Source organism: Sapajus apella, unplaced genomic scaffold, assembly GCF_009761245.1.
Source record: "Sapajus apella isolate SASKATOON/1434 unplaced genomic scaffold, GSC_monkey_1.0 scaffold2, whole genome shotgun sequence".
In the NCBI taxonomy this organism is placed as follows: domain Eukaryota; kingdom Metazoa; phylum Chordata; class Mammalia; order Primates; family Cebidae; genus Sapajus; species Sapajus apella.
The window spans coordinates 11,669,766-11,683,402 of NW_022436942.1; the positions used below are offsets into that span (position 1 = coordinate 11,669,766).

Here is a 13,637-nt window from a genome sequence, read left to right on the forward strand (position 1 = left end):
CAATGAGACACTGATTCAACAAAAATACATGGACCAATTCCATTTGTGAAAAATCCAGAAATTAGTTAAAAGGTTCCTGCACCTAGGCAAGCACAAAACCACCTGTATCAAAGCTGTTAGGAAAATTAATGTCACTCACTTCCCAGACACTCTCCCCACTGCACAGAGCAGTGCAACAGAGAGGAAACTGCCAACTCATGGCTTCTCCCTGAGGAGGAAAACAGAAGACTAGAACATACAGCTAATGGTCTGACTTTTGGGGGCAACTGGTTTCTGTCGTGTCCGAATCTAACAGTTGAAAGGCACCAAACTGAGGACTACTGAGAACAACGGCAACAGCACTCACTCACCATTGTCCCTAACCCCAGCTTGGCATGAAGAAAGTTGAGAAAAGTCCCAATTCTTGGCTTCTCCCTGGGGGAGGAAAAAAGTTAGAGCATGCATCCAAAGTTCTGACTTCACAGGGGCAGGGAGTGTTGCCTGGCTGGTTTCTGCCTCACCTGATTCAAAATGCTGATAAAACTCAGCATACTCTAGATGCCGGGGGCCACTAAGAAGCAAAATGAGCTGGAGAGCTTATGGCAGCTCCAGATAATTTATAGACACCAGGGGTAATCTACAGATACTAGGGATCAAAAGATCATAAACTATGAGAAAATAAACCAGCAAAACTTCTCTAATTGGAAATTTACAGGCAAAAATCTAGAGAGGACTCAACCACAGCCACAGAAAAGATATGTAAGAAACCCAGAATCTCTACACAGACATACGAGTAAAAGACTTGCCCTGTACAAAGTCTATAAAAGTGGCTGCTTTTTTCTGTTGTTGTTGTTGTTGCTAAATGTATGAATCTCAACACGAATTAACAAGGTACATGAAGAAACAGGAAAACATGGTCAAAGAAACAAAATACACTTCCAAAACATAACCTAAAGAAGTAGAAGTCTAAGAGTTACATGACAAAGAATTCAAAAAAAGCCATCATATACTCAACAAGATCAGGAAAACGATGCATGAGCCAAGTAAGAATTCAACAGAGACAAAAAATATTTTTAAAATCCAGAAATTTTGGAGCTAAAGAATAACTTAATTCAGTAGAGGGGTTCAAGAGTAGGCTTGATTAAACGGAAGCAAGAATCAGCAACTTCAAAACAGGTCATTTGGAATTATTCTGTCAGACAAGCAAAATTAAGAAAGGATAAAGACAAGTAAAGAAAGTCTAAGGAACTTAATGGGACACCATCAAACCAACCAATGTTAAGTAATATAAGCAATATGGAAGTTTCAGAAAGAGGAGAAAGAAATAGGCAAACAAACAAACCAAACCAAAAAACTATGTGTTTGGGGCCCAAAACTCCCCAAACCTGGGGAAGAAAATGGGCATTCAGAGTTAAGAAAGCCAATTAACCCTAATGAGGATAAACCAAAATCAGTCCATAGTGAAGCATGTCATGTTCACATTGTTGAAAACCAAAGAGAAGAAACCAGCTAAGACACAAGCTACTCATCACATACAAGTGAGTCCCACAAAGACTATAACTAGATTTCTCAGCAGAGACCTTACAAAGCAGAAAAGAGTGAAATAACATATTTAAAGTACTGAAAGAAAACAACTGCCAACCAAGAATACTGTTTACTGTTTGCAGGGTGGGAAGCAGTACATCATGCTATTAAAAATGGCATACAATTTAAACTTATGAATTATTTCTAGAATTTTCCATTTAATATTTTCAGACCATAATTGACCGGGGGTTACTGAAACTGTGGAAAGCAAAACCATGGATAAAGGGGACTACTACATATCCAGAAAAACCATCCTTCAAAAATGAAGAAACAAAGACTTTTTCAGAATAAAAGTCAAGGGAGTTAATCACCACTGGAACTGCTTCACAAGAAATGCTAAAGTGAGTCCCAAGTTAAATGAAAGGATGCTACCCAGCAATGCAAAAGCATATGAAAATATAAAGCTTGTTGATAAAGGTAAATGTATAGACAAAATCAGAATACTGTAACACTGTAACGGAGGTACGTAAATCACTTAATCATGATACACAATTTAAAAGACAAAAGTATACAAAACTACTTTATAAAAATATGTTGATGATACACAATATGAAGAGATGTAATCTGTGACATCAATAACATAAAGGATGGAGAGAGATATAAAAAAAGTAGAGACTTTCCATGTGACTAAAGTTAAGGTGTTATCAGCTTAAAATGTTGCTGTGAATATAAGATGATTTATGTAAGCCTCCATAGTAACCACAAAGAAAATACCTACAAAAGACACATAAAAGAAAATGAGAAAGAAATCACAGCTTGTCACTCCAAAAAAGACACAAAAAAGAGTTAAGATATAAAAAAGTGGACCAAAAAGCTACAAAACAGAGGAAAATATTTAACAAAAAAGGCAATGTAAGTCCTTCCCTATCAGTAACTACTTTAAATGTAAATGGACTAAACTCCCAAATCAAAACACACTGAGTGGCTGAATGAATAAAAAAATAAGCTCCAATTTTATCATGTGTACACCTTAGACTTAAGGGCACACATAGGCTGACAGCCAAAAGATGGAAAAAGATATTCCATGCAAATAATAACTAAAAATAGCAAAGGTAGCCATACTTATATGAGACAAATTTTTGACTTAAAGTCAAAAATTTTCAGCCTGAGCAACATAGTAAGATCCTGTCTCTACAAAAAGTTTAAAAATTAGCTGGGTGTGGTGGCATGCACCTACAGATAGCCTCAGCTACTTGGGGGGCTGAAGCAGGAGGATCACTTGAACCCAGGAGTTTGAGATTGCAGTAAGCTATGATCTCACCACTACTCTAGCCTGGGTGACAGACCAAGACCTTGTCTCAAAAAAAAAAAAAAAAAAAAAAAAAAATCACGAGACAATGAAGGACATTCATTTTATAAATGATAAAGGGGTCAATTCACCTGGAAGATTCATCAATTATAAATATATTTATATTACATATTAGAGTACCTGATTATATGAAGCAAACAATGACAAAACTGAAGTGAGAAATTACAACAACACAATAGGAGATTTTAATACCCCTCTTTCAATAATGAATAGAAGACCAGTAAGGGAGCAGAGGACTTGAACAACACTTATAGATCAAATGGATCTAACAGAAATATACAGAATGTTCCATCCAACATCCAACAGAAGTAGAAAACACATTCTTATCAAGCGCACATGGAACATTCTCCAAATGAGATCATATGTTAAGCCACAAAAATCTTAAAACATTAAAGATGACTGAAATCATACTATCTTTTCACACCGCAATGAAATGAAACTAAACATCAAGAGCAGAGAAAAACTGAAAAATTCATAAATATGTGTAAATTAAACAACGTACTCCTAGAAAAAGCATTGTGTCAACACAGAAATCAAAAGAAAAATTATAAATTTCTTAAGATTAAAAAAAAAAGACACAACCTAACAAAATTTATGAGAAGCAGTAAAAGCAATAAATACCAAGAGAGGTTTACAGTGGTAAGCCTACATTAAAAAAAAAAATTGCAAATGAAAAATCTAACTTTACATCTCAAAGAACTACAAAAAGAACATACTTAGCCTGAAGTCAGAGGCAGGAAGGAAATAATAAAGATTAGAGCAAAAATAGAGAATTTAGTGAATCAACAAAACTGAGAGTTGGTTTTTCAAAAAGATCAAAATTGACAAACCCTTAAATAGACTAAAAAAAAATCAGAATTCATTTCTGAGTTTATTATCTATTTTATTAAAGAAGAATTAATGCCAACCCTATTCAAATTCTTCCGAAAAACTGAAAAAAGATGAAATACTTCCAAACTCATTTTATGAGGCCAGCATTATTCTGACACGAAAGCCAAACAATGATACTCTAAGAAAATTACAGACTAGAATCCCTGGATAGAAAAATCCTCAACAAAACACTAGCAAACTGAATTCAAAAGCACATGAAAAGAATCACCCACCAGAATCATACACCTTAGACACAAAGATGGTTCAACATATAAAAATCAAAAATGATTATGCCACCTTAATAGAACAAAGGATTAAAATCACACAATCATCTCAACAGATGCAGAGAAAGCATCTGACAAAATTCAATACCCTTTCATGATAGAGCCATTCAACAAATGAGAAAGAGAAGGAAATTTTCTCAATACATTAAAGGCCATACATGGAAACCTTTAGCTAATATGCTCAATGGTGACGACCTGAAAGATTTATATGGCCAGGCACGGTGGCTCACGCTTGTAATCCCAGCACTTTGGGAGGCCAAGCCAGGTGGATCACCTGAGGTCAGGAGTTCGAGGCCTGCCTAGCCAACAGGGTGAAACCCCATCTCTACTTAAAATACAAAAAAATTAGCCAGGTGTGGTGGCACACGCCTGCAATCCCAGCTACTTGGGAAGCTGAGACACGAGAATCCCTTGAACCCAGGAGGTGGAGGTTGCAGTGAGCTGAGACCGAGCCACTAAGCTCCAGCCTGGGCAACAGAGTGAGACATTCTAAAAAAAAAAAAGGAGATTTTCCTCTAAGATCAAGAAGGCCAGGGTGGCTACTTTTCCCATTTCAATCTATCATAGCACTAGATATCCTAGCCAGAGCAACTAGGCAAAAAAAAAAAAAAAAAAAAAAGAAATAAAAAAACATCTAAATCAGAAAGAAGTAAATTTATCTCTCTTGGCAGATGACGTATCTTAAACATAGAAAGCCCTAAAGATTCCACCAAAAAAGTCTTGTTAGTTGGCTTGGGTGTGTGACTCATGCCTGTAATCCCAACATGTTCAGAGGCCAAAGCATGAGGATAACTTGAGCCCAGGAGTTTGAGACCAGCCTGGGCAACATAGCAAGACCCCTATCTCTACTTTAAAAAAAAAAAAAAAAAAACCTTGTTAGAATAAACAAATTCAGCTAAGTTGGAAGATATAAAATCAATATAAAAAAATCAGCTGCATTTCTATACACTAACAACAATCAATCTAAAAGAGAAATTAAGAAAATAATCCCATTTACAATAGCATCAAAAAGATTAAGGTATTTAGGAATACACTTAACCAGGGAGATGAAAGACTTATTCACTGAAAACTACCAAAAAAAAAAAAAAAAAAGCAGAATGAAATAAAACACACAAATAGATATCTCACGTTCATGAATTAGAAGACTTAATATTACTCAAATTACTATACCACTCAAAGCAATACAGATTAAATGCAATCCATATCAAACCCCCAATAGCATTGTTTGCAGAAATAGAAGACATAATCCTAATATCCATATGGAACCACAAAGGACCCCAAAGAGCCAAAACAATCTTGAGGAAAAAAAAGTTAGAGGTCTCACACTGTCATTAAAACATATGACAAAACTACAGTAATCAAAACAGTATGGTACTGGCATCAAAACAGACATAAATGGACCAGTGGAATAAAATAGAGAACCAGAAATAAAGCCACTGATGTATGATCAAACAATCTTCTACAAGGGTGCCAGACTACACAATGGAGAAAACAATCTCTTCAATAAATGGTGCTAGGAAAACTGGATTTCCTCATGCCAAAGAATGAAACTGGTGCTTTATCTTATACCATATACAAAAATCAACTCCAAATGGATTAAATACTTAAGTGTAAGACCTAAAACTATAAAACTCCTTGAAGAAAACACAGGAAGAAAGCTTCTTGACATTGATACAGGCAATAATTTCTTGGACATGACACCAAAAATATAGACAACAAAAGCAAAAATCAACAAGTAGGATTACAACAAACTAAAAAGCATATGTGCAATAAAGAAAACAGTGTACAGAATGAAAAAGGAACCTACAGGATGGGAGAAAATATTTGCAAACCATATATCTGACAGGGGGTTAATACATAAAATACATAAGAAACCCCACACTTCAATAACAAAATTAATAACCCAATTTAAAAATCAGCAAAGAACTTGAATAGCACTACTCCAAAGAGGATATACAAATGGCCAACATATAGTGTATTATATATATATATGCTGTATATATGCTACATATACACACAGATGTATATGTATATAAATGGTATATGAAAAGATGCTCAACATCAGTAATCATCAAGGAAATGCAAATCAAAAACACAGTGAGCTACAAGGCAAGTAAGTGTTGAGGATGTGGAAAAACTGGAATCCTACTATACTATTAGAGGGAATGTAAAATGACGCAGTCAGTATAAAAAACAGTATGGAGGTTCCTCAAAAAATACAAAGTTCAACCACCATATTATCTATCAATCCCACTTCTAGGTATTTGTCTAGGAGAACTGAAAGTAGAATCTAAATAAGTATTTGCATTACCATGTTCATTGATGCATTATTCACAATAGCCAAGAGGATGAAACAAACTAAAAGCCCATCAACATTACTGGATAAAGAAAATACGTGTATACATACAATGAAATGCTATTCAGCCTTTAAAAATGAAGGAAATACTGCCACGTTACAATATGGATGAAACTTGAAGACATTATGCTAGGGGAAATAAGCTGGTCATAGGACAATAACTGCAGGATTCAACTTATATGAGTTATCTGTTCATCACACTGATGGAGTGAGAAAGTAAAATTATGACTGCCAGGGATTTGGGGCAGAGGAAAATGGCAACCTGCTGTGCAATGGGTACAGAGTTTCAGTCATACAAGATGAAAATTTCTAGAGATTTGCTGTACGACAATGCACATATAGTTAACAATACTGTACTGTATACTTAAAAATGTGTTAATAGATTTCATGTTATATATTTTTTACCACAATTTTGACAAGGGGTTAGGGAGGCATGAAATTTGTATGGCATGACTTGTCTACATTCAAATGGCAGCCACCTTCCAGGGATCCACATTTCCATTTGCAATAATGCAGATCTTTATGAAAATATCTTTATGGAGGCCGGGCGTGGCGGCTCACGCCGGTAATCCCAGCACTTTGGGAGGCCGAGGCAGGCGGATCACGAGGTCAAGAGATCGAGACTATCCTGGCCAACACGGTGAAACCCCGTCTCTACTAAAAATACAAAAAAATTAGCCGGGCGTGGTGGCACGCGCCTGTAGTCCCAGCTACTTGGGAGGCTGAGGCGGAAGAATCACTTGAACCCAGGAGGCGGAGGTTGCAGTGAGCCGTGATTGCACCACTGCACTCCAACCTGGCGACAGAGCAAGACTCCGTCTCAAAAAAAAAAAAAAAGAGTTTGGGGAATCAATAAATTACCACGTATTAAAAAATATATATATCTTTATGGAACTGGACTGACAGCAAGCTTTCCTGTATGGTTTTCAAATTCCACTTTCCACTTCTGAGAAATCAGAATGACACATGTATTTTTAGTGTTCTAGTACCTTTCTTTTTATTAAGATTTTCCAGAAATTATTTACCGTAGTTTAGAAAATTCAACAGCAAGTTACCTTAGTATTCTGAGATGAAACTGACCTGGATCAGAAGATTTTAAATAAATGGTTAGATGCTTACCTGCTTTCTTACATGCTACCACCCACCTATCTCAATTTCCCTCTGACCAATGTTTTTTTGTACTCTTTCCAAATTAATTTGCATTCTCTCATAGAGAATGTTCTAAAACAAACTAAAAAAATACTAAGCAATTTCACTTTCTTGTAACTGCTTACATTACACCAAACAGCAGGCCCAAGCTTTTTAACAATACAATTAAAATAATCAAATATATGATTCTTATAAGTAGCAATTATTTAAATAATTTTTTAAAATATAGCTATTAAAATTCTAATTTCATTGCTTACTTTTAAATATGCAGCTGCCTCTTGAACAGAAAGCGTTCTTTGACTAGAACTTCCACATTCATGATCTCCTGGAAAGAGTAGCATATTATTAATTTTGAATCAGTACTCTGTTAAACAGAAGAAAACAAACATGATTAATTCAAATATTTTATATATTATACAATTACAGTTATATTATTACAATCAGTAAAGAAAATGAACAATATTATTTATACTTTCTAGAAGAAATTCCAGTAAGAGTATAAACAAACAACTACAGAATGTTTTAGTTACCACAACTTACATTAACTACAACTTTTAAATGCATTTCAGTCCAAATAGAAACATATCTTCCTCTTCTATTCCCAACTAAATGATAAGCTGGTATAGGAACTATGTCACACTGATGCCTATCCACAGATCTTGTCACACAAGATGCCTTCCAGAAATATGTATTATTCCCAAAAGGGAAAAAATTCAGCAAATTCACTGTGCTAGCATAACTTATACATCTATTATTAAAGCTAATCATTTAAGGGTTCAAATAAGTTCAAATTTTTTAATGTATTAAAGCTTGTCCATTTTCAAAGTATAACTAATCCTATCTTTAGCAAAGGGTGTGCATGCCTTAAAAACTGTTGTAACATAGCCAGGTGTGGTGGTGTATGTCTATAGTCCCAATTACTCGGGAAGCAGAGAAAAGAGGACAGCTTGACTCCAGGAATTTGAAGCTGTGATCACCCTACTGCACTCCAGCCTGAGTAAAGGAATAAGATCATGTCTCAAAAAAAAATCTTTAAAAAAAAATTGTTATAACAGATCAACAGGGAAATCAGGTACAAGTTACTACCTATGATCTGGTTTCTACAAAGGAATGTGCTATATATAAACCTTTGGAAAACTACATTTTTCTTTTAATTGTTGATAAGAGAATTCAGAGCTTATTCTTTAGGCTATAAGCGGTTATCAGAAAGAAATTATCCTCATATTGAACTCCAATTGTCATGTTTTTCTTTCCCTGTGTGTTTCAAGTAGTTAAAAAACTTTTGTTAACATGAAAGTAGAATAATTGAAGTAAAATCCTTGGCAAATGTTTCTAAAAGAAAAGTAGCCATGTTCTTATTTCAGTTTTGTTCAAGTAATATGATTTTAATGTCAAAAAAAGGGGAGAAGTACCTATTAGATGAACAAGTCTTGAAAGCTTATTAGTGTATCCTCAGAGATTCAGATCCCACAGAGTTAGAGCAGAGGTCTGCAAATTACAGTCCACAGGTCAAATCTGGCCTACTGCTGGTTTTTAAAAGTGAAGTTTTATTGGAATACAGCCAAGCTCATTTACTTATGTAGTATTTATGGCTGCTTTCATGGTATAACGGAATTGAGTAGTTATGACAGAGGCAGTCTAACCTACAAACCCTAAAATATCCACTACCTGGCCCGTCACAGAAAAAAAAGCTTGCTGACCCTTGCTCAAGAGGAAGGAATCCATATCTTTAAAAGCACACCAGATTATGCTGATTTAGCGGGCCATGAACCATACTTCATAAAACAATGCTATAGAGATAGCTGTGGAAGCTTGTGACAGCAACATCCCTGGCTAGCATAACTAGCATATACTTAACTTATCTCTGGGTGCTACAGCATACCAAATAAATATAATTAGCTTATAGTGTATCAATGACAGTCAATCAAGCAAAGAATGCTTTTAGTGATATAATACAGAATTATACGCCTAAAAAACTGATAGGAATTAAGAACCCAATGGAAAAAACAAAGGTAGATGAGAGGATAGGAAACTCTCAGGATCCTAAATACCTCCATTCAACCAGAGAAGTTCCATATTTACCTATAGGCTTCTACCAATAATCTTTACATAAAAGATCTGCTAAATAGAAAAGTTTGAAAACTACATTTTTCTTTTCTTATAACTGCTTATAAGAATTCAAGTCTCTCCTTTCAGATTATATGTAAAATAAGAACTAAAAAAAGTTAAAAGGTAATACAGAAGCTGCTACTCTAATTTATATGTGCTAAGCTTGATATCAATTCATCTACAACAAATTATTCCAATTTCAGACAAGTTGGCTACCTTAGAGCTCTCAGAATTACTAAGAGCAGAATATGATGAAAATGCAATGAATCAGGAAAGAAAATTGCAGAATAAATTTACTTTATCCAAGGGAATGATACCTATACAACCAACAAAAGAAAACCTGTATTTGTATATTTAATCCAAGATTTTAGTTAATTCATTGCTTCCCTAATTCCCTAAATCCTCAGGATTTTTGTTTACTATTAATGCAATAAAGAAATTTGATCAACTTTAAATATGTAACATATAATATACATATATTACCTATCTAATACAGATGGCAGGCAGGAAAAAAGCCTTGATTAAATGCATATTTAAAAATCAAAAATCACTCTGTATAGGTAATAAAAACATCTAAAGAAAAATATTCCACAAACATAACATTGGATTTGAAAAAAAAATTCTGCTAATAAAATGCAACATATACAACTAATTTTTTCAAAACATTTTTAGTGACTGAAAGTTAAAACAATTACCTGCAAGCTGTGCCAATCGATCATGAAGCTTATATAATGTGTTCATCATAAGATTTTTTTCACTTTCCTAAAATTAAAAGAAGTGATTATGAAATACCCAATTCCAAGGAAAAAAAACACACCAAATAATTCTTATTCAAAAAACCAGTAAATTAAAAATCATAGAAGCTACATTATCTGAAAGACAAATTCATATTTAAATAATGGGTACCGTAATTTTAAGAAATCTTAATCTAAGACTCTAAATTATTACTCTAAATATTTCACTTTCTGGAGAATGATTTAAAAATTGGCATAAGGCTAGTGGTAAAAAAGGTCTCACAGACAATAAACTCCATCAACCACCAAAGCAAAGTTCCCAATCCCCCTCTATACAATGCATGCTTATGTAAATTGTTCATATGAGACTGTTTTCTTCATCAAGGCTGCCCTTCATGTTTTGCTTTAATCTGACTCAACCACATAAAACTAAGGGAATGAGTTTTGGCACGCTGACTGATATTCAGTTCTCTCCTGGGTTCCCAAGGTGCCCCTGTATAAACATATGAACCATTAAAATGAAACAAACATTCAATAAACATCTACTAGGAGTCAAGAACTGTTCTCTCAGCCAAGTGAGAGATCCAGTGAACAACATGGTTCCTGTTCTCAAGGGCAAAAAACATAGTAAATGTTATATAACAACTGCAGAATAATACAGAAGATTCTCTTCCTTCCTCCTTCTGTAAATACAGAAGGAGAAGGAGGAGGGAAGAGAATTTATGGAACAGAATATTTCAGTCTGATTTCAAAGGAAAAAATAACAGATCAGCATTCTAGGCAAAAGGAAGACCCTGAGCAAGGGCACGAAGGAATGAAAGTATTGGTTATATTTCTTACATAACCAGTAGCCTAGTTTGATACAGCAAACTATTAGAAAAGTAGTTAACTACCAGACAACCTTGGATAGCAAAACAGAGAGTTTGACTTCATTCTGAAAATTTAGCAGGAGAGTAAAATAGACTTGTACATCAGAAATACTACCTGAACCAGAATGTAGAGGCTGGCCCAGAAGCAGGAATAATTGTATGAAAAGAGTTAACATAGAGAATTATTGAAATGGTATACCCTAAGCACCTGCCAAATAGTCTAAAGCAAAAAGACCCCCAATTTAAGAGCAATTATAACCAAGAAGGATCAATATAAATGATGGAGGAGGGTAGGCTGTGGAGGGGGTAATAACTTATCATACTACCTAAAATAAATTCATGATTCATCAGGGGGCTCCGTCTTTATTATTTTCTTTCTTCCTGAAGTTTCCAACAAAACAGAATTACTGGATGAATAGGATCATGGTGCAAATTGAAGCAAGATATAAAAGGCCAGAAAAGTAATACTTATATGTCTAATAACATGCAACCTCATCCATTTATTTTGTGCTGTATGTTCAGAGACAGAAGAGAACAAGCTTGCACAATATGGGTGGCATGCTTTTGTCACTGCAGCTTTAAGCAGTGACACTAAGAAGAAAACTCATCAAAAGCGCCAAGATCCTATCACCAGAGTCCCTAGTTTTATGTCAGATGGTTGACTGAGATAAGTTACTTATTCCTTCAGTTTACTACTTGCCTTCCTATATATGCCTTTTTGCCTCAACTTTATCTCAATCAGATTCTGAATCAAGCCAGTCCTTATCTTCACATAAGATCAAAAATTCAAACTGCAAAAATCAGACATCAAAAAGTAAGAGTAGGGGCTAAAACTCAGGTTTCTAAAGCCTAAGCATTTGTGATACATTAAGCCATGAAATCATTTGTAATAAATATCTTCAACATAACAGGATGAGTAGGTGTTCCAATAATAGTGTAGTTTATGGATGTAACACATAAAACCAAGGTGAATCTAGTTAAGCTTTGGGATTAAAGCAACTGAAAGTTTTGTGTTTCTTTCCTCTCATCTGGAAAAGATACTGATTTCCTTTTTGTTTTATATGTCCTATCATGTTCTTCCTCACTTCTCTTTCAAAAACAAAACAAAACTTAAACATTTGGCTTCTGTCCTCTGTGATTACATCTTTAATAAACTTAAGAGGGACCTAGAAATAAACTTCAGTTTTTGACTCACAGATATTAAACACCGGACTAGATAAGTAGAAGTAACAAAACTTAACCAGATAGAACTGATCTCATACTGAATGACGTACATATTGTCACATTCTCATACAAATAACTTAAGAACTCAGAAAGCTCAACTATAGTTTTTTATAAGAATTATCTTTCCAATAAAAATTTATTTAAGGCCGGTGTGGGGGCCCACACCTGTAATCCCAACACTTTGGGAAGCTGAGGCAGGAGGACTGCTTGAGCTCAGGAATTTAAGACCAGCCTGGGCAATGTGGCAAAACCTTGTCTCTACAAAAAATACAAAAATCACCCAAGTGTGGTGGTGCACACCTGTAGTCCCAGCTCCTCGGGAGACTGAGGTGGGAGGATCACTTGAGCCCAGGAGGCTGAGGCCGCAGTGAGTCGTAATCATGCCACTGCACTCCAGCCTGGGTGATGAAGTGAGATCTTGTCTCAAAAAAAATAAAATAAAATAAACAAACAGAGTTTAAATGACCATCTATATACTAGAAGAGCCTCAACTGCTACCTAAATGACTGACTAAATTATAATTTAAGTAGGTATTTATGATACATACTATTTACTTGCTTTATTCATCCATCCATCTATCTATCTATCTATCTATCTATCTATCTATCTATCTATCTATATTTACAGTCTTGCTCTGTCACCCAGGCTGTAGTAGAGTGCAGTGGCATGATGATATATGTTGTTAAGTTAATGAATACATTTTGAGAAAGAAATAGAATGGTTTTGGTTCAATTATGTTTAATACCAGTACATTAAACTAGCAGTAAATCTGAAAAGTATGCAAATCAACTTTTACAGTTACTGGTTTACAGTTTGATTATACTCTCTTCCATTTTGACTGCTTTTCAGATTGTCTCCTAATATTGCAGCTTAATGTTTAACTACGGGCTTCCCTAATCATTCTGCAAACTAGTTAGAGTTTCACAAGTAAATACAAAAAATAAGCTTTTAAATAATCTTTCATTAAATAAAGGCAATTTTATAATTTGAATTAGTAACTTTCTAATTGTGTGTTTTAGTAAGGCCCAGATTATTGTTTTTCATTTTGGAGGGAGAAAAATCTATAGGGTGACTCTATCCAATTTTCTCATACATTGTCACCATTAAATATTTTCCTCTTCAATCCTCAGCCAATTTTCTCTTCAAGGATATTTTCAACTGTCTGCATTA

The 13,637-nt window shown here is 34.7% G+C and overlaps 1 protein-coding gene across 1 annotated transcript in view; it reads right to left on the reverse strand.

The window, feature by feature from the left end:
- The window catches only part of LEMD3 (LEM domain containing 3), a 74,620-nt gene that overhangs the window by 20,290 nt on the left and 40,693 nt on the right, over nt 1–13,637 (reverse strand). Inside the window, exons 3-4 of the mRNA XM_032288342.1 lie at nt 10,336–10,402; nt 7,789–7,856 (exon numbers count right to left, since the gene is read on the reverse strand). Coding sequence (XP_032144233.1) covers nt 7,789–7,856; nt 10,336–10,402 — 135 coding nt within the window. The remainder of the gene's footprint in view (nt 1–7,788; nt 7,857–10,335; nt 10,403–13,637) is intronic.